Below are 20,123 nucleotides of genomic sequence, written 5' to 3' on the forward strand. Positions count from 1 at the left end.
TTAGCCAAGGTTGCCTGGGGTAAAGTCAGGCTTTGAAGCCAAGCAGCCTAGCCCTGCATCCGTCCTCTTAGCTGCTCAGCCACCCAGCCCTCCCAGCTCCCTTCTCCCACCGTGTCTTTTCATTTCTCTCTGCCTGTGTCATCGTGTGTGGCCTGCACTGCTGTGTGCACATTTCCTGCCTGTGTCGACCCCTGGACTGTAAAGCCCATCGGGGCACAGGCAGGGTCTGGGTGTTCTCAGCGGCTGACATGCTGCTGGGCACAAGGAAGCCCTGTGTAAATATCTGCTGCGTGGACGGATGGACAGTGAGACAGTAGTGGGCGGACAAGGCCCAGCTGCAGCCTGGAGGGGCAGTGAGCAGCTCACCTGGACGGCACCACCTCCGAGTTCCTCATCCAGCTGGACGGTCAGGATGGCCGACGCGGCAACCTCGTCCTGGGTGGACTGGGCCCCCTGCCTGGAAGGGGAAGTGAGACTCAGCACTGAGGTTTGCACAGGGCCCTGAGACTCTCCAAGAAACCCACTGACCTCTGTGTTACAGATGGACAAGGAAAGAGACCCTGAAGAGAAACCAAAGTCAGGATCAAACCAACACTGCCGTCCCTCGGCTCAGCACCCTGTCTTGTTACAGAGATCTGGGCGAAATGAATGGATTCCCTCATCCTAAATGTGCGCTAAGAGGACAGGCTGGGTCATCCCACACTGGACAGCTAGCTACAGCAGAGAGGGCCAGGATTCAAATCTAAGATGCAGAAAAGTGGCTGGGCAGTGTTTCCAGGTGGAAAAGCAATTCAGAGAACAGCAACTGTGACACGAGCCCATTCGAGGGAAAGACACCAGCAGATTTAGCCTTGGGTGGACGGGGGCAGAGAGGTCTGTACAGATGATCACCAGAAGGTCACTGGGGACTGCCTTGGGAAGGGACAGTTAGGGGATCTGGGCTTTCTACCCTGTCTCTCTGTGGACAGACTCGATGTCCCACGTCCAACATTGTTATCTAGACAAGCAAACAAAATCTGACAAATCAGTGTGTTGGCGCAGCAAATTAAAAAAAAATTTTCCTAAGAATTTTGCACATTAATGTACATCTGTGCATGTACATTATATTTTATCCAGTTTAAAACTGTTAAGTCGCTTCTAAAAGTGTGAGGTTGTCAAGGTGAGATTCATTCCGCAAGGTAACTGACCAGTGCTCTTTGAAAGAGTCAAGGTCACGGAAAGAAAGACTAAGAAACTGTCACAGGTTTGGGAGACCAAGAAGACGGGAAGAGTAAAAGCTAGGTTAGGTCCTAGACTAAAAATGGACAAGAATGAGAAAAGGAGTGAAATTCAGGGGAAGCCCAAAGACAAATATGTCTATAAACGGTAGGTTCTTGACTGATGGTTATGTAAGATGTGAACATAGAGGAAACTGTGCAATGGGTATACCAGAACCGTCTGGACTATTTTCACAACTTCTCAGTGAGTCTAAAACCATTTCAAAATTAAAAACTCAAAGAAGAAGAAATGCAACAGTCAATAATCAAAAAGTCTGAGACTGTATAGTAAAAGAAACACTTGAGCTTTGTGTTGAGAATCAAACCCAAGGCCTTATACTTGCTAGACAAGTATCCTACCAATGAGCCATTCCCAGCCCAAAATGTAAATTTAAAGTACAGTGAGATGCCACTTTTTCAACTATCGGGTTGACAACACTGACAAGTTTGACCAAACAGTGCACTGTGTGGCTATATGGAAACAGGCTCTCAGAGGTTGCTGGGGAATGCAAAATACCATTAGTACTATCAAGGGAAATTGGGGGCCATCTATCAAAATGACAGGCATGAGGGCTCTCTGACCCAGAATCCCACTTCTGGGAACTGTCCCCAGAGGGAGTTCTCTACATATTCAGCATGATGTTTGTTTAAGGTTACTCATCTCTGCGATGCCACATTTCAACAGGAAATCTGTTAAATCACCCAAAGGAGTGTTATAAAGCTGTAAAAAAATAAAACAAATAAATAAGGAAGCTCTCTAAGTAATGACATAGAATGGTCTCCGGGAAGAACTCAGTCCAAAAAGCAAGGTGCAAGACAATGTACATAGTCTGCTCTATTGTTTGCATAAGGAAGGGAGAGAATTAGGAATATGAGTCATATTTAAACAAAGTCTTACTGGAAAGATACACAAGAAATCATTGAAAGTGGTTACCTGTGAAGGGATGGGGCTTGGAGAATAAGGTAAGAGAGGGACAAGAGTGGGAATAAGATTTCTCAATTTGAGGGATGTGAATGTATCTCCTGTTCTAAAAGAATTACTTAAAGTTTTAATTGACTTATATAACAACTGTACATATTTACAGGTAGAGAAAAATAATTTTTAGTTTAAAACCTATGTGGAAGGATAAGTACTAGGGCCACAGTACTCCACATGGACTTGGGAATGTTTGCTGGGTTGGTTGATCTCCCCCTGTGAACCACATCTCCTACAGTAAGCTTGTCATATTTTGATAAGAGCAGGTTTGGAGAAATAAGACAAGCAGTCTTGCCTGAGGACAAGAAGATCCCAGCAAGGCGTAGCTGTCTCGCCTCAGCCCACACCCAGGTCCTCCTCAGTCCTACTCAGCCTGGGCCCTTGCCGCCTTGCTCAGGCCCAGCCAGTGCCCACCAAGCCCCCAAACAGCAGGTGGTGCCAGCGCTCACCAGTTGTAGATGATCTGGCCCTGGCGGCCACCATGGCGGTAGTTGTACAGAATGATGTAGCTGTCACCTCCATAGAACTGCCCGTACGTGGCAGGGTCCACAGGCACCTTGTTGGAGCCTTCGATTCTCCAGATCTGCCGGAGCAAAGCTGGAGTCAGACACCCTTCGGGACCCCCACCCCACCTCATGTGCTCCAGCTTTTCTAGGAGACTCCACTTGGGCCCAGGCTGAAGTTAAATAATTGGCCCAAATCACACAGCCATTAAGAGGCAGGGCTGCGATGCAAGCCCGGGTTTTCTGCTGTATATCCTGACACATCCTGTACTTCCTCCTGGAAGGGACCATCATGGCAGTGCCTTCCCTAGCCCATGAGCATTAAGAGCCAGACCCATATCCAAAATCAGGCTCCTTCTGCCCTTAGAGGTCATAGGAGCTTGAGGATGCAATGAAAACCTCCAGGACAGGGCTGTGTAGAAAAAGCCCTGCAGCCTGGCTGTGTGACCTGGGGCAAACAGTTTTCTCTTCTGAAAAATGGGCATAATAACAGATTTTTTTTTTGGTACCGGGGACTGAACTCGGAACCCTGCACTTGCAAGGGAAGGTGGAACCACTGAGCTAAATCCCTGGCCCCTAAAAATGGGCATAATAATGAGACCTACTCGGAAGCATTGTGAGGCTCAAATGCATTTCTTCATGAAAGCTCCTGTTGTACCCAGAACCAGGTGATAGCTCTGTAGGTGACAGCTACTCTTACTAATATAATAATTATTATTGCATTATTGTCTGCATAGTTATTGAATCGTCTGGACTTTATGGGTCACTTCTAGAGACAAGGCCATCTCCAGGCGGCCTCGGAATGACTCCTGCTGGCAGGGCTGAGCGGAGATCTCGGCAGTGAGATTTTTCCCAAGCAGTCAGGAGGCCCCGCAGCGCCACCTGGTGGTGTAGCGGGGACGCCGCGTGCTCCACATCCGGGAAAACAGAATCCTACGACCTTCAGACCTTGTAAATTTCTTGAAGGCGACAAACAAGCGGGATGAAACCTCATTAACAGGTGAGAAAGTGTGGCTACATCTCTAGAGCCAGCACCCCCAGCCCCTCCTGGAGGATGCATCAGCCCCCCGGGGACAGCACCCTGAGAGTCTTTTCTGGAGATGCATGGTCGTCTGCCCCCAGACCAGGCACTCCTAGGTGTGGGTATAGAGTCTGAGACGCGTGACCTGGGGCCTGGCACACAGTTGTTGCCCAAGTTATACACTGGTTGTAAAAAAATAAGCAACACAAGCATCTTATCTACCAAAGCTGGTGGAAGCCTCAGAGAGAAACATCCTCAGGGGAGCAGAAACAGTGGCCAAGGTGGGCGGGGAAGGAGGATCCCGGGTATGCTGGGCCCGGCCCCTCACTCCCAGGATACCTGTTTCTGGCCGGTGCCGTCATCATCCATGCCGTGCTGGGCAGCCATGGCGGTGGAGGTGTGCAGCGTGGCGGCGTCAAAGGGTACGCGCTCCACGTTGGCGATGTGGCTGGAGAGGTAGGCCAGGCCCGGGCCATCGGTCTGATCTGGGTCCCGCCAGTTCTTGAAGAACTGCTTGAAGAGCGGGGTCTCGCCACCCTCGGGAAGGACTGAAACCTGGAGGGGGGAGGGCACAGGTGGCTGGGCTGCCCCGTCCCCAATGTTGCCGGGTCCACACACCCCCAAACTGGACCATCCCCCTGTCCCTCCTGGCCTCCCAGACTCACCTGGGTCTGCTTGGGGTAGTCCATCTTGGAGATGAAGTCAGAGGCTGTTTTCAGGGCAGCCTTCCTCTCCTCCGTGTTGGCCTGCTTCCCTATGGGCAGCCAAAGAAGCCATTAGGGGGGTCAGGGGCCTGGGGGCTGCTATACCCTGCAACCCAGGGGTCCAGGGAAAGGGGAATCAAGCCACTTCCTACCCTTCTGAGGCCAGAGAACGGCTGCTTCAATAAGAGTGGAGGCTCCCACAGTTCCTGGGGTTCTCACTGGGGTCATGGCCCATGATGGTAACCACAGCCACCGTTTCGGTCTACTTACTGAGCATGTGTTTTGCACTCAGGACTACACATAGATTATTTTATTAATCCACACAACAGCCTTACTAATAAAGGTCATTATTTTCTTGTTCCCATTTGCATACCAGGGAAGGAGGGTCTCAGAGAGGTTCCATGACCCGGCCAAGGCAACTCAGCAAAGGCAACAGCTGCCATTCAGATCCGGGTCACACACACCACACTCCAGTCTCCCTCCACGGGGAGGGCGCCCCCCCACACTGCACAGGCTGGGCTCTCTCCCAGCCTGGAGGCTCCCGGCCAGCGAGTGCCCAGATTTCCCATGGCCAAGGCCAAGAGCCAGGTCAGCTGGCCCAGGCCCCAGGCCCCAGGCGCCCAGAGCAATCCCAACAGAGCCACAAGTGAGCACTCACTCTGACTCTCTGTCACTCACCTCCTCCCTCCCGCTGTCCTCTGTCCCCAGAACTAAGCTCAGAGCGTGCAGGGAAGACAGGAGGGGTCCCCTCAGAACACCCAGGCCTCTCAGAAACATCGGGGCCAATGCTTTCCAAGAGATTCCCGCAAACATTCCGCAAAGAGTTCCATGGACTTCTAGCATGACAATTCCCAAACAGACCAGATCGCCTTCTAGAAAGGCCCTTGTGTGCACTGAGCTACATTCCCAGCCCTTTTAGATTTTTTAAATTTTGAGATAGGTTCTTGCAAAGTTGTCTAGGCTGGGCTTGAATTTGTGATCCTCCCGCTTCAGGCTCCTTAAGTGCTGGAAGTACACTCATGCGCCACCATGCCCAGCTTTAAAGTCCCACAATAACAAACTTTAACATTGTCCAAGCTGCTGTGGCCCGTGACTTTATGTGACCACAAAGCTAGATGTTAACACAGTTTTTACATGATGCCAATTAATCTTTCAGAGAACTGATGTAACATACTTGGGAGATAATTTTAGCCAAAATAAGGAATCTAGGGCCCAGACAGAATAAGTAAAGTGCCCAAGATTGAACCAGGACTTAAAGGAACACAAGTCATTGTCTCCCCTCCCCAGCCCCCCAGTCTGTAGCTGTAACTCCTTGTTCTGGTACAGATAAAATTGTAACTGATTTTTAAATAAAGTTTAAGTCATCTTGTCCTCACTAGATTCACAAGGCTCTGTCTTCTTTCAAGGCTAAATTGCAGAACTGTCTGCCCTTGCCCTGTTTCACATAAACTCGCTTTCTACATCACTAGAAAGGCCAACCTCTTCCACTAAATGTATAAAAACTGAAACTTTTCTTTGTTCGCAGCTCTTCCTCTCTGGACATTAGTCTGTTGAGCTGGTGTTCACCTAAAATAAATCCTCCTGTTTCCCAGTGGTCTCTCCTGTCTCTTATATCCCGCAACAAGATTGCAGGGTCACTACAATGCCAGGACCCCCGATTTCCGCTGCACCAGGCATCTCTCGCCAGCACACCCTGCCCTCCCCAGCACAGGTGGCTGGATGGGGCCTTTGCCCTGTGCCCAGTACCTTTCCAGACAAAGATCTTCCTGTCCCTGCCATGGTCCAGGATGAAGCAGTCCTCTGACCTCAGGGCCCCCTGGGCGAAGGGGTTCTCATCAGCCACAAGGGAGATGGTCATGCTGCCCGCGCCATTGGAGACCTGCGTGGACAGGGAGAGGGCAGGCCTTTGAGTGTCTGCGGCCAGCACCAGGGGACAGGGCGCTGCTGGTGACCAGCCAACCCTCACCCTCCAGCCCTGAGGCACAGGGGGCCCACTTTTCCTATGATCTGCAGAACAACGACACTCGGGGGTATCCCAGGCACTGCACATGGACAGGGAAGGCAGGATGGAATGCGGGAACTCGGGACACTCAGGACAAGGGAACTGCTTGCCAAAAGATGTTCAACCTCATCCACAACAAAAAAGAAAAGTAAAAGCCCAGGGTTTAGCTCAGTGGTTCCACCACCTGCCTCGCAAGTGCAAGGTCCTGAGTTGGATCCCTGGTACCAAAAAAAAAAGAAAAGTAAAAGGAGCTAATGCAATGGAGGATTCTGGATTGGAACTTGGAATGAAAGCTTGGGAAAATCAGAACCGAATAAGGCCTGTAGTTTAGCAAGTAGTATTGAACTCATATCAACTGCTCAGTTCTGACAAATGCACATAGTTCTCTCTGCTAAGGGACTGAGGACAAGCTGGGTGAAGGCCTCTCAGAACTCTTTGTACTACTTGCAATATGTCTGTAAACCTAAAAAGTTCCAACAGAAAAGGGTCATTAAATGTCAAAACAAAATATCATACTAAGCAGAGTTCAAAAGACCGACAGTAACTACTGCTGACAAGGCTCTGGGGAAACATGCTTTCAAAAGTCTGAGCGAGGGCTGGGGCTTTAGCTCTGTAGTTCTGCTGCCTGCCTTGCAAGCGCAAGGTCTGGAGTTCGATCCCCGGTGCCGTCTGGGCCCTGTGGAGGACTCCTTGGCCAAGTGCTAGTTTCTAATCACAAGGAGGGGCTGGGGATGCGGCTCAGTAGAAGGGCACGTACCTGGCATACAGACACAAGGCTCAGGGAACAGGAAAACAAAAGAGAGGGAGAACCGGGGCAGTGGAGGAGAGAAGAGGGAGAAGTGCAGGAAGGGGAGGAGAGAGAAGAAGAAAAAGGAGGAGGGGGAGGACAGAGGGAGAAGAGGAAGGGGAGAAAGACAAGGAGGAGATGGGGAAGAGAAGGAAGAGAAAGAGTAATAAGGAGAAGAAGAGCAAGGGAAAAGAGGAGGAGGAGCAAGAAAAGGGAGAGGAGGGCCTGGGATTTAGCTCAGTGGTGCTGCTGCCTGCCTCCCAAGTGCAAGGTCCAGAGTTCGATCCCTGGTACAAAAAAAAGAAAGAAAGAAAGAAAGAAAGAAAGAAAGAAAGAAAGAAAGAAAGAAAGAAAGAAAGAAAAGGGAGAAGAAGGAGAAAGAGAAGGGAGAAGAGGAGGAGAAAGGAGTCATCAATAAGTCACTCTCTATAACCGGCACCCCTCACACACACCCTCATTTCCGCAGTATCTCCCAAGTACTTTCTCAGGATACCTTCCCATTCGCCTTCTCTGCAGACTCCCGGAGATCCTGCAAAGCTGACCCTTTTTACAGACAAGGAAATAGAACCAGAGAGAGAGAGAGACAGAGACAGAGAGAGACAGAGAGAGGCGCCCACAGAGGAGCAGGCCCCAGGCGTGGCTGGCTGACCACATTCCCACATTCTCTCGCTCTTCCCGCAGGAAGGCAAGGGCAGCACATGGGTGTGGGTAAGAGGAGGTCCCTTGCCCGAGGCCTCACAGCAGAAGGGCTGAGGAGGGTGAGATCTTCCGCCTCCCAATCCTGAGGCCACACCCAGGGGCCAGGGTAGCCGGGGCTCACCTTGTAGAGCTTGGCCAGCCTGCGGTTGGCCGCATCCTCCTTGGCTGTGTCCTCGGTACCTTCAGGTAGAGCCGGCTTGGGTCCCAGCACCTGCAGGACAAGAAGACATGGGTGGCCTTGAGGGCGGCTCCCGTGAGAGTACCCCCTGCAGGCAGGGACCACACAGCAGGTAGGGCAGCCCTCCAAGTGGTATCTGCCCCTCAGTGACCTCCTGCGTTTGCTCCTGGGCCTCCTGCAGATGGGGCTCCCCACCCACTGGTGAAAGTCCTTCCCTCCCTGTCCCCGCCTCAGGCCAGCTCTCCAGATGGCCAGCTGCCTTCTCTTAGTGCTGACAGCAGCACCTGGACACCTTCCGCAGCTCCCTTCATCCTCGAACCCATGCCAGGAGGCATGGGGTAGCACTCTCTTATAGACGGGGAAACTGAGGTCCAGACACATGTAGTCTCTTGTCCACGAAGCTACCAGGTAGCTAAGCCAGAACTGGAATCTCAGTCCCTGTGACTTCAGAGCCTGTGTTCACGCCTCTCTTCTGGGACTGTCTCACCTCAGCAGCCTGGCTCTCCCAAACCACAGCAGATGTCCAGGCTCCTCTTCTGCATAACAATCACCTCTCTGCTCTTTCCAAAACTGGAAACCTATGGCCCTGGTCTCCCTTCCCTGGTGACTCTTGTCTTATCGATATATCCCCAAAGCATAGCGGCTGGCAGTCCCATCACGATATTAATTAAATGGGCCTTAAATTATCAGGGCTGATGGTGAGCAGAGGTACTGGGGGCTGGGTCTCCCCTCCCCTCCGGGGACCTCTGCTCCCCTGTCCTTCGGAGGTCTGGCCCTCCCCACTGGAGGATGTGGCTCCATCCACTCTCCACTGTGTCCCAGAGTCCCAACTCAGCTCCTGGGGTCGGGGGAGCTCTCTCTGACTGCAAGGGAAGCTGATCTTTCTCAAAGGCCTGGTGGGATAATAAGCCGTCTGACCAGAACGAGGACTCACTGCTTCCTACTCTAGGAAACCGTGGATGTAGGAAGTCAAGAGCTGCCCACCCCTGTCCACCCCGCCCTTACCTGGAGCATTGCCTCAGGCTCGGCACCCTCATCAGATACAAACACCTTGGCACGGCCACTCCGCTCGTTGTCCCGGATGCCCTTGGACACCTCTGTGGCCTTAAGTTTTTCATAGCGGTTGCTCTTGGACCCACACCACTGGTAGATGTCCTGTAAGATGGAGATGCCGGATGGGCTGGGGATTTAGCTCAGTGGTTTCGCTGCCGGTTGTGCAAGCACAAGGACCTGAGTTCAATCCCCGGTACAAAAAAAAAAAAAAACAAGATGGAGATGCTGGAGGTCAGTACCCCAGATTCTCATAGGATGTGGCGAGGAGACAGACCAAAGGGCGTGTGCTAGTTCACTGTGCTCTGTGCCTGCCCAGGCGAGGGATGGCAGAGCGTGCACACATGCGTGGCCCAGGTACAGTGGATGTGATCCCTGCACGCCAGGCCACATGAGTACAGGTCTGGGCATGTGTTTTTCTCACAGGTACAACCACACCCAGACTGTGCACAGAGATGTTTGCCCACTGCTATGGTTTGCAACATGGCTCCTCCCCTCTGAAATCCATGTAAGAATGCAGTTTGGGTGGCTTGGGAAGCTGGGACCTTTGGGAGGGGTCAGTTCAGTAAGAGGGATTCATGTCTTCCTCATGAGAGTGGGTTCATTCTTTCTAAAGCAAGTTGTTAGAGAGCTGATGAGAATATAAATTGGCCCCACCACTCTGGAAAACCATTGACCAGAGCTCACCTATACCCATAAGTATACTGTTTCTACTGGGAATGCACCTGACAATCCATAGCCCTGTGTCTACCCAAAGACATGCCCAAGGAAGTTCTAAGTGGCCCAAACCAGAAACCACTCTGAGTGCCCATTGACAACACAGAGGAAAAACAAGCTGTGGGTTCACCCATGCGAGTGAATCTTCTGTAGCAGTAAAGTCAGCAACATGGATGAATCTCCGAAATGTAATGCTGAGAAAAAAATCTGGATATGAAAGAGTAGAGTTTTATGTAAATAAAGTTCAGAAGCAGGCAAAGCTAATCTAGGCTGCTGAGAGAATTCCAGACTGAAAGAGGCAACAGGGGCCATCTGAGGTTGGTGAAGTTTTTTGATCCTTTGTCATATGGATGCATTTACTTTCTGAGATCCACAGAGCTGTACACTCAGGACTCAAAAACTCTGCTGTGTGCCTACTACATTTTTATAGAAGCCTTACACTACACCCACGTGGGATGTCTTATCTTGAGACTATGTGAGTGTGAGTTCTGGATATGAGTCTGGCTGTGACCCTTGTGACTTTCACTCATGTAGGCTGGGAGGAAAGTGGGTACCCAGCATCCACTGTGTACAGGTCGGCCCGAGTAAGTGCACTCACACACATTTCGTATGTGACATACACATGCACCCACATGGGCAACAGGCACCCATGGGCCCAAGTCTGCAGTCTGCATGTGTGGGCACTCAGGGTGCCCGTGTACCTGTGTGGTGGGCAAGAACCTATAGTTTTAGCCCTGGCCTGCCTGGACTTATAAGTGTGTATGTCTGTACGTAAAAAAGTACACAAGAAGTGCATATGAACAAAAGGTATCGGGGGCCTAACTGTCAACCACAGTCCAATTACACAGTGCCAATGATGTGTGCTGCACCTGTGTGCACAACGGCCCAACGGGCTTGAGAATACACAGTGGGGGTCTATGCAGGTGAGACCGTCTGTATGTGGGTCTCTAACTTACCCATAGTGCACAGGGGCCTGCTGCTCCCTGTATTTGCCCTGCCCCTGTCTATGCCTCTGTTCTTGAGTGTGTCCACCTCCCCAGAGTCAGACCTGGCCAGGCCAGTGGCTCCTGGGAAAGACAGGCAGGACTCACATTGCCCAGGTCCAAGATGAAGCAGTCTCCATTGTTGAAGCTGTCCCAGGACACGGGCACCTCAGTGGCCCGGGCCACACGCCGCCCTGTGACCTGGAAGAGTCTCTGCACCACCACCTCGTTGGGAACCACGTGCTTGAATCCCGACGCCACACCTCCTTTCTGTCAGTTAGGGAAACAGCGTTGGTTAAGGGGAGACAGAGGTCCAAAGAACAAGTTGGGGAAGGACACAGGACTGCGGTAATGAAAACAGCAGCCTTCTAACAACACAGTGATGCTCAGCCAGCACAGGGCTCGCCCCACTTTATCATTTCAGATGTGGACATTTGTCTGCCCACTGCAAGGAAGGCAACTGAGGTTCAGAAAAGGAATAAATAGCCCAAGGTCACACAGCTAAGAAGTAGTAGATTCCCCACACATCAAATCCCATTGACTCTCATCCTACTCTAAGAAGACCCCTGGACTCTATTTCCTGGATCAAAGAACTGCAGTCATTGCTTTCGCAAGGCCAGCATTCCCCTAGGGATGTCCTGTGGCACCCTACTCCCCCTGGATATTCTGCAAAGAGAGTGTTCCACGGTCAAAAGGGCAGGGGATGATGCTCCTTACTAATCCCTGCTGACTGCTACACAAGCCACATGAGCATGATAAAGGTTGTGGCAAAGCATGAGATGAAGGCACCCATATGCTTTTTGTTTCACCCTCCATCTCCCTTTCTTACTCCCTTTTCTCCACCACATCCTGCCTCTAGGCTCGAATGTTCTGCAAAATGCACTAATCCAACTCTAAATCTTTCCCATCCTTCAAGGCTCTCTAGGAAGTCTCCTTGAACTGGCCCAGCCCACATCATACTGTCTGTCTCCTTCCAACTGAGCTTCAGAGGCAGCTATGCAGAAGGGACAGCAGCCCTGCCCTGAGGTAAGTATCTTCCCCTCTCTGAGTCTCAGGCCTCTCCTCTGCCCCCTGCAGTCATCACCAAGTCCTGGAGCAAGGGCCTGCCGGGGATTTCCTGCCACCAGCTCACATACTCTGGGCTCAGTAGAACACCAAGTCAAGCTGCCTGGTGTTTTTCTTGTTGCTGTTTTGTTGTTGTTATGTTGCAGTATTGGGGACTGAACACAGGAACTTCCCACTGAGCTACAACCTCAGCCCTTTCTTTATGTTTTATTTTGAGGCAGGGTCTCGCTAAGTTACTGAGGTGCCCAGGCTGGGCTCAAACTTGTGATCTTCCTGCCTCAGCCTTCCAGAATGCTGGGATTCCAGATCTGTGCCATTGTGCCCAGCTGGCTGGGCTTTCTTGACGTTAGCAGTCCCCAGCCCCAGGTACTCACCAGCCCCAGCCCCAGAGTCATACCTAAAAAGCCCTTCTATTGCATCCCTTTTTACCCTCGGTGACCTGAAGCCCAGAGAAGTTGGCTTTACTCATGGGCACTCAGCAAGTGTGTGGCAACCCAGCCTCCTGCATCCAAGCTGGTACCTCGCCATGCTCCACATCCCATGGGGTAGAGTGGAAGGGCTTCCACAAGACTGGAAATGCAGGCATCCCATGGGTCCTTCCTCTGCCACCTCTCTCTGTACAACCCTGCTGAAGTCTGACACCAGCTGCACTGACTAGCAGAGGGCAGGGAGGCCGAGCGAGCCAGTTTGAATCGGCTTCCCTCTGACCCCTAGTAAGCACAGTGTACTTGTGAGTGATGTGATGAGGCTCACAGTGGCCCTGCCCCACAGCGGAGGAAGTGGCCCCCAAGGCCAAGGGGCTTGCCCAAGACCTTAGAGCTGGTGGGGAGTGGGGCCAGGATTCAAATACAGTGTGACTGAGTATGTAAGGCCCGTCTTCGTTCTTCCTCCAACACCAGGTTTTCCTAGAGCAAAAGTCTCTAGGGTCACCCAGGAACAAGACACACTGAGAGCTGTCTTTCAAGTAGAAAAGGTTATGTTCCTGTTGCTGGGAGCGGGAGCACCCTCTGGTGGCCCTTATTGGTATCAGCAGGCGTCCTAAGGCTAGTGCTGATTTAAGCACTTAAGCAGTGTTCTCCCTTCCTTCCAGCGATGGGCCTCTCTCTCAGCCCAGCAACTCCGGGGCGTCTCCAGGCAGCCCTGACCTGATGGGGACTTCACTCAGCTGAGCAACAAGGGAGGGTGGATCTGAAAAGCTTTTCAGAAAGTGCCTGTTCTACTGACTCCCCAGAGCTGAGGAAACAGGCAGTGAAAGAAGGTCCTCTGCTTGTTACACACCTCTAGAATGTTCTGCATGTCCAAGCGTGCCTTTATTTTTGTTTCTAAAAAACAGAAAACTTTTTTTGAAACAAAATAAAGAATCGCTTTCTGTCCTAAGTCTCAGCTCTCAGGAATTTTCTGTATAAAGTATATAAGAACACTTGATTTCTAATGATGGTGGCTATGAGTTTCTTTATTAATTAACTCCTTTAATCTTACTGGTCTATGAAATTAGATTTGGAAAGAGTAGATAAATAAAGTAAATAAATAAATGCCAAGCAAGCTTTTAGCAGACATCAGCGAGCTAGGCATCGCAGCCTGGGAGGTTGAGGGAGGGAGGATAAGTTCAAGCCTAGCTTGGGCAACTCAGTGACTTAGCAAGACCCTGTCTCAAAAATTTTAAAAATTTAAAAAAAGCTGGGATGTAGCTCAGTGCACAAGCACTAGGTTCAGACATCAGTAGACCTACAAAGGCAGGAGACAGAATTTTGTTTTGAATTAGTTTTTCTCATTTTTACTACAGTCCTCTCTCGCTCTCTCTCTCTTGTTCTCTCTCGTCCTTGGGTTGAACTCAGGACAGTACAATGAGCTACATCTCCAACCGTTTTTCATATGTATAGATATTTATTTTTGAGGCAGGGTCTCACTAAACTGCTAAATTGTCTGGGCTGGGTTCAAATTTGCAACCCTCCTGTCTTGGCCTCTCAAAGTGCTGGGATTAGAGGGATGTGCCACCATACCCAGATTTTTTTTTTTTTAACTATAATCTTTAGGATTAATTGTTGATTTCTAAAGTGTAGTCATTAAGTGGGAAGAGACTCGCATCAAATGATTAAAACAAAATTCAGTGGGATAAGTAAGAACCATTGTCCAAATTAGAGTGACGAGATAAATAAATAGGTATGTTCATGGAGAGAGAAAAAAACACCATTTGGTAAATATAAGGGGAGAATCATGGGAGACGTTTACTTTCTAAAACTGGCATTTCTGTAATGTTTGACATTTTACATTAAGCTTGCATGACTCTTACAATGAGAAGGGAAACAAGCAATAACAACTTACATGAGAAACTGTTAAGCTGTGTATAAAACAATGAAAAAACCGTGGGGCTGGACCCTCTGTCCTCCTAACATGGTGGTCCTTTTCTAAGAAATGGGAGAGAAAACCATCCATGATTCTCTGGGTTTCCAACTATGCTCTTGGTCCAGGAGCTCCCAGGACTCAGCCAGGCCCAGATTCCAAACAAAGGGTTTCAAGTAACAGAGCCCGGAGCTCAGGGGGTCTCCAGGGTTCTGTCTGAGACACAGAGAAGGGAGGGAGAAGCTGGGAGGGAGGCTGATGGAGGGAATTCCGCACCAGGGCCCAGTGCAGTGACTGTTAAGATTGCGGGGGGGGGGGGTGTCACAGAACACAGAGGTCCAGGCCCTGCACCAGCCCATCCCAAGAGCTCCTGACCCCTCCCTGCCCCTCATCACACTCAGAGGTCAGAATGGCTCCCAAGAAGAGGCTTTCACAGGAACAAGTGTTGCATAACAGCCTGCTCCTCGGGATCTATAATTGATGAGGGCACCGGGCAAGAACCTTGGGCTGGGCCTGCCAAGTGAGGGGGCAGCTTGAGGACTTGCACAAGGTGGTAAACAGGACCGGCCTTGAGCCTCACATTTCCACAAGGAGCCAGGACCTTTCAGGGACAAAGCCCAAATCAGGGTCATGGCTGACCTTCGGCAACATCCTCCAGAACAGCAGCCTGGGCTGGGGAGGCTTGGCATGCAGACCCTAGGCCCCTTCTGAGCTCAGATCCAAGACCAAGCACTTGAAATGCCCACTCTGAGCCAGCTCCACACGAGGCCCTTCACATCTGAGTTGAATCCCAATTCCATCACTTAACAGATAGCTTAATATCTCTGTACCACTTACAAAACAGTGCTAACCCTAGTAATTACCCCATAGGGTGAAATGAGTTCAATGAGTAAAATGCTCAGAAGAGTCCCCAACACATAGTAAGCTTCGTAAGTGTTCCATGATAAGAACCTTCTCCTAGCTGGTGGAGTTAGGCAGATTAGTTCACTCCACAGAGCCTCAGCTTTCTCATCTATGAAATGGTAATGTTACCACCCACTGTAAAGGCCATCGTGAGAATTAAATGAGATCCTGTAATAAGGGCTCCATATTCAGTCCTCGTTCCTATCACCCTTATCTATTCTTAAAAATGTGGGGAGCCCTGATCTGCATTGTAGCCTTCTCTGAGGTGGTAAACCTGTCCTTCTGTGTACACGAGAAATTTTACATGTGGGATCTTCTTCAACCATTGAGCTGTTCCCTAAGAAACAGGGGACCAAGGTGAGACATGAGCAAACCCATACAAGTCCCTGGGTCCCTCAAAGAGCTGACCACTCCTTGGGATTCCACGGACTCTTCGTGAACTGCCCATCTTTCTGCCTCCTCTAAAGGGACCCAACTCTCAGCCTAGGAGTTAGGGGCTTGAATACAGTGCCCAGGACAGCTGCAAGGCCTGCATGAGATCATGTGCACCAAAAGCAGGTGCGGCTGGTATAGGGGCTCCAGAATTCTCTGCTGGGTGAACGATGAGGTACACCCAAGAAGAGTCAGGGGATGGGACCTCAGCCCTGGTCGGACTGGGCCAACTGCTCTTTCTACTTTCTTCTCCAGGGCCTGCAGCACACCTGGTCCTTGTCCTGCTCAGGGGCCTGGTCCCCAACCTTCCCACCTCTCCTTCTTCAGGTCCCAAGGCCAGAGGGGCTGGAGGAAGAAGGCAGAATCACACCTCTGTGGGGAGGGGGCATCTGGGGCACAGGTAAACTGGCAGACGGTAAATGGGCAAATCAGGCTAAATAGATGCCAGGGACTCAAGCCAGGCCCCACCCAGCCCCAGGCTGCCATTCCCAAGACACACCCTGCCCTTTGCTATCCTATCTGGGTCTCACTGTGCTTTCCCACCATTCAATCTCTTGTGCCTCTCATCTTTGGAACACAGGGTCACTGCTCACTGATACAAAGGACCTTGAGGCCCAGAGAAGGAAAGTGACTTCTCTGAGTACACACAGCACATTAGTGTCACAGACAGGGCTAGAACCCTCCCCCAGAACCCTATTGGCTTCGTGGAAAAAGTGCTAGCAGTCAGGAGGCCTTGGTTTCTAGTTCTAGCTCCGGTGGCAACTCACTGTGTGACCTTGGGTCAGGTGCTTACGCTCTCTGTACCTCAGTGCCCTGCAACTGGCATAAAATGAGAGGTCTGGACTCTTGTATGAAGGCCTATCTGATTAACAAACTTTGTGATCTCCTCCCTTTCCAAGCCAAAGAGAACTCCAGCTCTGTACGTCTACAGCTTTCTCCAGCCCTTCCAAGGACCCGAGCCCCACGCGAGGCATTTCCCAGCCACCCCTGCACCAGATCCTCTCCAGCCCTGTAGGGCAGGAACAATTGGCTCTCCTCTAACCAGAGAGGAAAGGGAGGCTCTGGAGGTCACGTGGCTTGCTGGGGTCACACAGCATAGTTGGGCACAGCCTCCTGGGCCTCCAAGCTCAGCTTTGCTCAGCACCCCCGGCTGGGAGCTCAGGGAAAGAGCTCTTCCACTTGGGCTCAGGCTTAAAGAAGAGTTCAAGTTCAAGGGAAACTCCAGTGATCAGAAAGAGGGACGTGACACCGAGTGCCCTCTCAATACCTAACAAGGGGCCCTTCACAGGCAAGGCCTTCAGAATTATGGGGTGCAGGAAGAGGACTAAGCCCAAGGCCTCCAGGGCTACGAGAAAGGCTGGGCTTCCCCCCAAGGCTCTTCACTGCTGGACTAGGAAGACAACTCTATGAAGATATGGAAAATTTGCGACATTTTGAGACAAGGAACCAGAGAGGTAGTGTGACTTATCCAAGGTCACACAGGTAGAAAAGGCCCAGGATTCAAACCCAAGGTGGTTGGCTCCTGAGCCTGGCCTCTGGCCTGTCTGCCACTGCCCGTAAGGTGAAGGACAAGCAGACCTGAGTGGCCCTGCCACTGTCTATCTATTCCAGCCACCAAGCAAGGAGAAACCTAACCCACCTTGTACTTCAGGCCAGGCTTAAAGTAGCCGAGGAAGGTGGGCGACTCGAAGCCCTGGGCCTCACGGTGCTGCACGGCCCTGCCGTCCAGGTAGTCATCCAGCTGTACGGTGAAGATGGCGGCTGCTCCGCTCTCATCCTGGCTGCACTCCTTGCCTAGGAGACATCAGAGCAGCATGAGTCTGGCTTCTGAAGGGCGGCTCCAGCCCTGGGCAGGAGAAGTCTGGAGCCCCTAGAACTGTGCAGGCCTGGTCATAGATGCTGGGCCAGCCCCTGCCTTCTGTGAGCCTCCATTAACCCATCTGTATAATGGGGGTGCAGGACCCATACCACTGCAGAGCTATGTTAGACTCCAGGCTCCTGACCATGAGGAGCAAACCAGGGAGCTGAGCCAAGGAAGCTGTGGAGGGGCCGGGATACCTAAGTCACCCACAGGAACTTGTTTTACTCTTATGTGAGGCAGTACGGCTCTATCATCACGTCTCCTCCACAGGGAAAGCAGTGAATTGCCAAAGGGTGGACCCCGGGTCAGAGGCAGAGCTGGGGCCTGAACTGAGCCAGGCTGGCTCTAGAGTCTGGGGTTGTTGCAGCCATCAGTGAAGGGCCTGGCACATACTTAGTGCTCAGTAATCAGGTAGCTTCCTGGCACATCCTGGGGAGCACGGGTCAAAGGCAGGGACAGCAGGGGCACTCACCCAGCCAGTAGTGGAGGTCGTACTGCAGATTCCCATTCCGCAGCTGCACCGTCTTCAAGATGACATAGGCGTCGCCTGTGAAGAAGTCCCCATAGAGGTTGGGCGGCACGGGTACCAGGTCGAACTTCTCCACGCGCCAGATCTGCAGTCCAGGCTGCTTCCCTGCCTTGAGGAACTCGGGGTGTTCCACCACCATGCTGCTGGGCTGGGGGAAGACAGGGCCGGGCCTGAGTGGGGGCTGCAGATTTAGCAGGGAGCGTCCAGGCACGAGGGTGCCCGGGCATGAGGGAGGGCGGTTCCAGCACCAAGAGCGCCTCACTTGAGCTTCCTGCTCTCTGTGGCCATGGCCGAGGTGAGCCCGCCCCTTTCTAGAGCTAGCAAATACGGCAAGAGTTTGTGCCCCAAATCCAGTGCCTTGGCCAGCATCCCTTCCAGCTCAGTAACTTCATCTGCTTTTTTGGGTGTCGAGGGTGGGGGAAGGCAGTAGGCTCTACCTCCCTTCTCCCTTCCACTTTTGTTGCCAATTGGCTTGACAGCAGTAGTGCAGAGAGGCGAAGTGACTCTGCCAGGGACCCCCAGCCAGGAAGCAGCATGGAGGAACTGTACCAGGCTCCAAGAGCACACACTGCGAACCCTTCTGATGACAGTGATGAATCTAAGAGTCCCCAGGGGCCCTGCCTGCCCCTTTCCATGCCTATTAAAACTAAAAGGCCCTTGGGGACTCATTAACCAAGCCCCCCCCCCTCGGCAGAGAGGAAAATTAAGGCCCAGAGAGGAGAGGGGAGCGGGCTAAGGTCATAAAGCCTGTTGGATTTTGCTCTTTGGAAGTGGGAAGCTTGCTCATGCCCCACCCACACTCCATTATACCCCCGAGAAGGGACAGGACTGCTGGGCGCAAGTGGCCTCCTGCGCTGTCTGCCGCCTCCCTCCTGCCCCCCAGCACCCCACCCACAAATTGCATTTCTTGGAAAAGGCAGAGAGGATGGAGAGGAGAGCAGCTTGGGTCTGCAGGGGTCTGAGGAGGGAGGTGGTCAAGGGCTGGGGAGAGGCTGTCACACATGCACTGGGGCTGGAGACTGCAGGAGTTAGTTTAGGCTGGGGCCATTGCAGAAGTCAGCAGGCACAGGTCACGTCAGGCCAGAGGGGACATGGGGTGGGACTAAAGAAAAATCAGACAGGAGGAGTGGAGAGAAGAGCTCAGGCAGAGCGCAAAGGGAGGAATAACACAAAGGGTTGAACAGGAAGAGAGGAAAAGAAACCAGATAGAGACGGGACAATAAATGACGGTATAGGCTACAAACAGAGGTGAGATGCACAAGAAAGAGGAGAGAGACCGCAGAGCAGGAGAAATCTGAGATGGACGAAGAAATCAGAAAGGCAGGAGGGAAGTCAGACAGATGGGAGTAGAAAGTCGACAAGGAAAAGGAGAAATAAGGCTGCAGAGATCCACAAGAAATCAGAAGGAGGCGAAGTGCGGCCCAGGTGAAGTTAGCCTGTAGGGAGGGAATCAGCCAGCCAGGGCCTGGCTCCCGCCCGCACCGCCACAGAGCCCGGAGCAGCGAGAGATACTTACAAAGCAACAAAACAGTTTTTCCATTCTAGACCTGAATTACTCCCCTTTTCCTAGCGCTGTATCTGCAAGAACTTACAATAGAGAATTACTCCGGGGGGCCCGGGCTCCCCCGCACTCACCCGCGCCTGGGGCACCCGCACCTGGGGCGCCCGCCCCTGGGCGGCCCCTGCCTGGGTCGCCCCTCGCGACGCGGTGGCCGCGCAGGCGGGCGACAGCGCACTCAGGGCCAGGAGCAGCGCGCAGAGCAGCGCCGGGACCATAGCGGCGAAGGGACGGAGGACCCGGTCTGCGGCCTCCGCCAGGTCGCCGACCTTAAGTAACCGCCCGCCCATCCCGCCAGAGCCCGGACCGCCCCGCAGGGAGGGCGCAGGGCATGGCTGGACCCCGCCACAGGCGGGGATCTGCCCCGGATCTGGGAGACATCTGGTTCCCACCGGGACTGATCCGACTGGGCGCGGTCACACCTTGAACCCCAGCTCCCAGGCAGGGACCCAGCAGGGGCCTGGCATACAGCAGGTGCTAACGCAGTGCCAGCTAAATGGACGCAGGAAAGGACTGCGGGGAGCCTAGCTCAGTCTGGTCCTGTGTGACCCACCCAGCT

At 52.3% G+C, this 20,123-nt stretch overlaps 1 protein-coding gene across 9 annotated transcripts in view; it reads right to left on the reverse strand.

Annotated features, from left to right (window-relative positions):
* Positions 1-20,123, reverse strand: part of Gsn (gelsolin) — a 53,114-nt gene that overhangs the window by 6,395 nt on the left and 26,596 nt on the right. For 5 of the 9 annotated variants that reach the window (XM_004849459.4, XM_004849458.4, XM_087183280.1 and 2 more), the window contains 10 exons: positions 17,950-18,154; positions 17,256-17,410; positions 10,985-11,146; positions 9,132-9,281; positions 8,070-8,159; positions 6,207-6,339; positions 4,422-4,510; positions 4,096-4,311; positions 2,682-2,815; positions 367-457 (listed from right to left, as the gene is read on the reverse strand). In XM_004849459.4, coding sequence (XP_004849516.1) covers positions 367-457; positions 2,682-2,815; positions 4,096-4,311; positions 4,422-4,510; positions 6,207-6,339; positions 8,070-8,159; positions 9,132-9,281; positions 10,985-11,146; positions 17,256-17,410; positions 17,950-18,145 — 1,416 coding nt within the window. In that variant the 5' untranslated portion in view covers positions 18,146-18,154. Of the gene's footprint in view, positions 1-366; positions 458-2,681; positions 2,816-4,095; positions 4,312-4,421; positions 4,511-6,206; positions 6,340-8,069; positions 8,160-9,131; positions 9,282-10,984; positions 11,147-17,255; positions 17,411-17,949; positions 18,155-19,522; positions 19,594-19,641; positions 19,932-19,956; positions 20,116-20,123 lie in introns of those variants that run through there. The other 4 variants (XM_087183278.1, XM_087183279.1, XM_004849457.4 and 1 more) reach the window with 3 other exon arrangements.

This window comes from Heterocephalus glaber, unplaced genomic scaffold, assembly GCF_053883595.1.
Source record: "Heterocephalus glaber isolate CG9 unplaced genomic scaffold, H.glaber_assembly_v1.0 deba00001479, whole genome shotgun sequence".
Taxonomy (NCBI): domain Eukaryota; kingdom Metazoa; phylum Chordata; class Mammalia; order Rodentia; family Bathyergidae; genus Heterocephalus; species Heterocephalus glaber.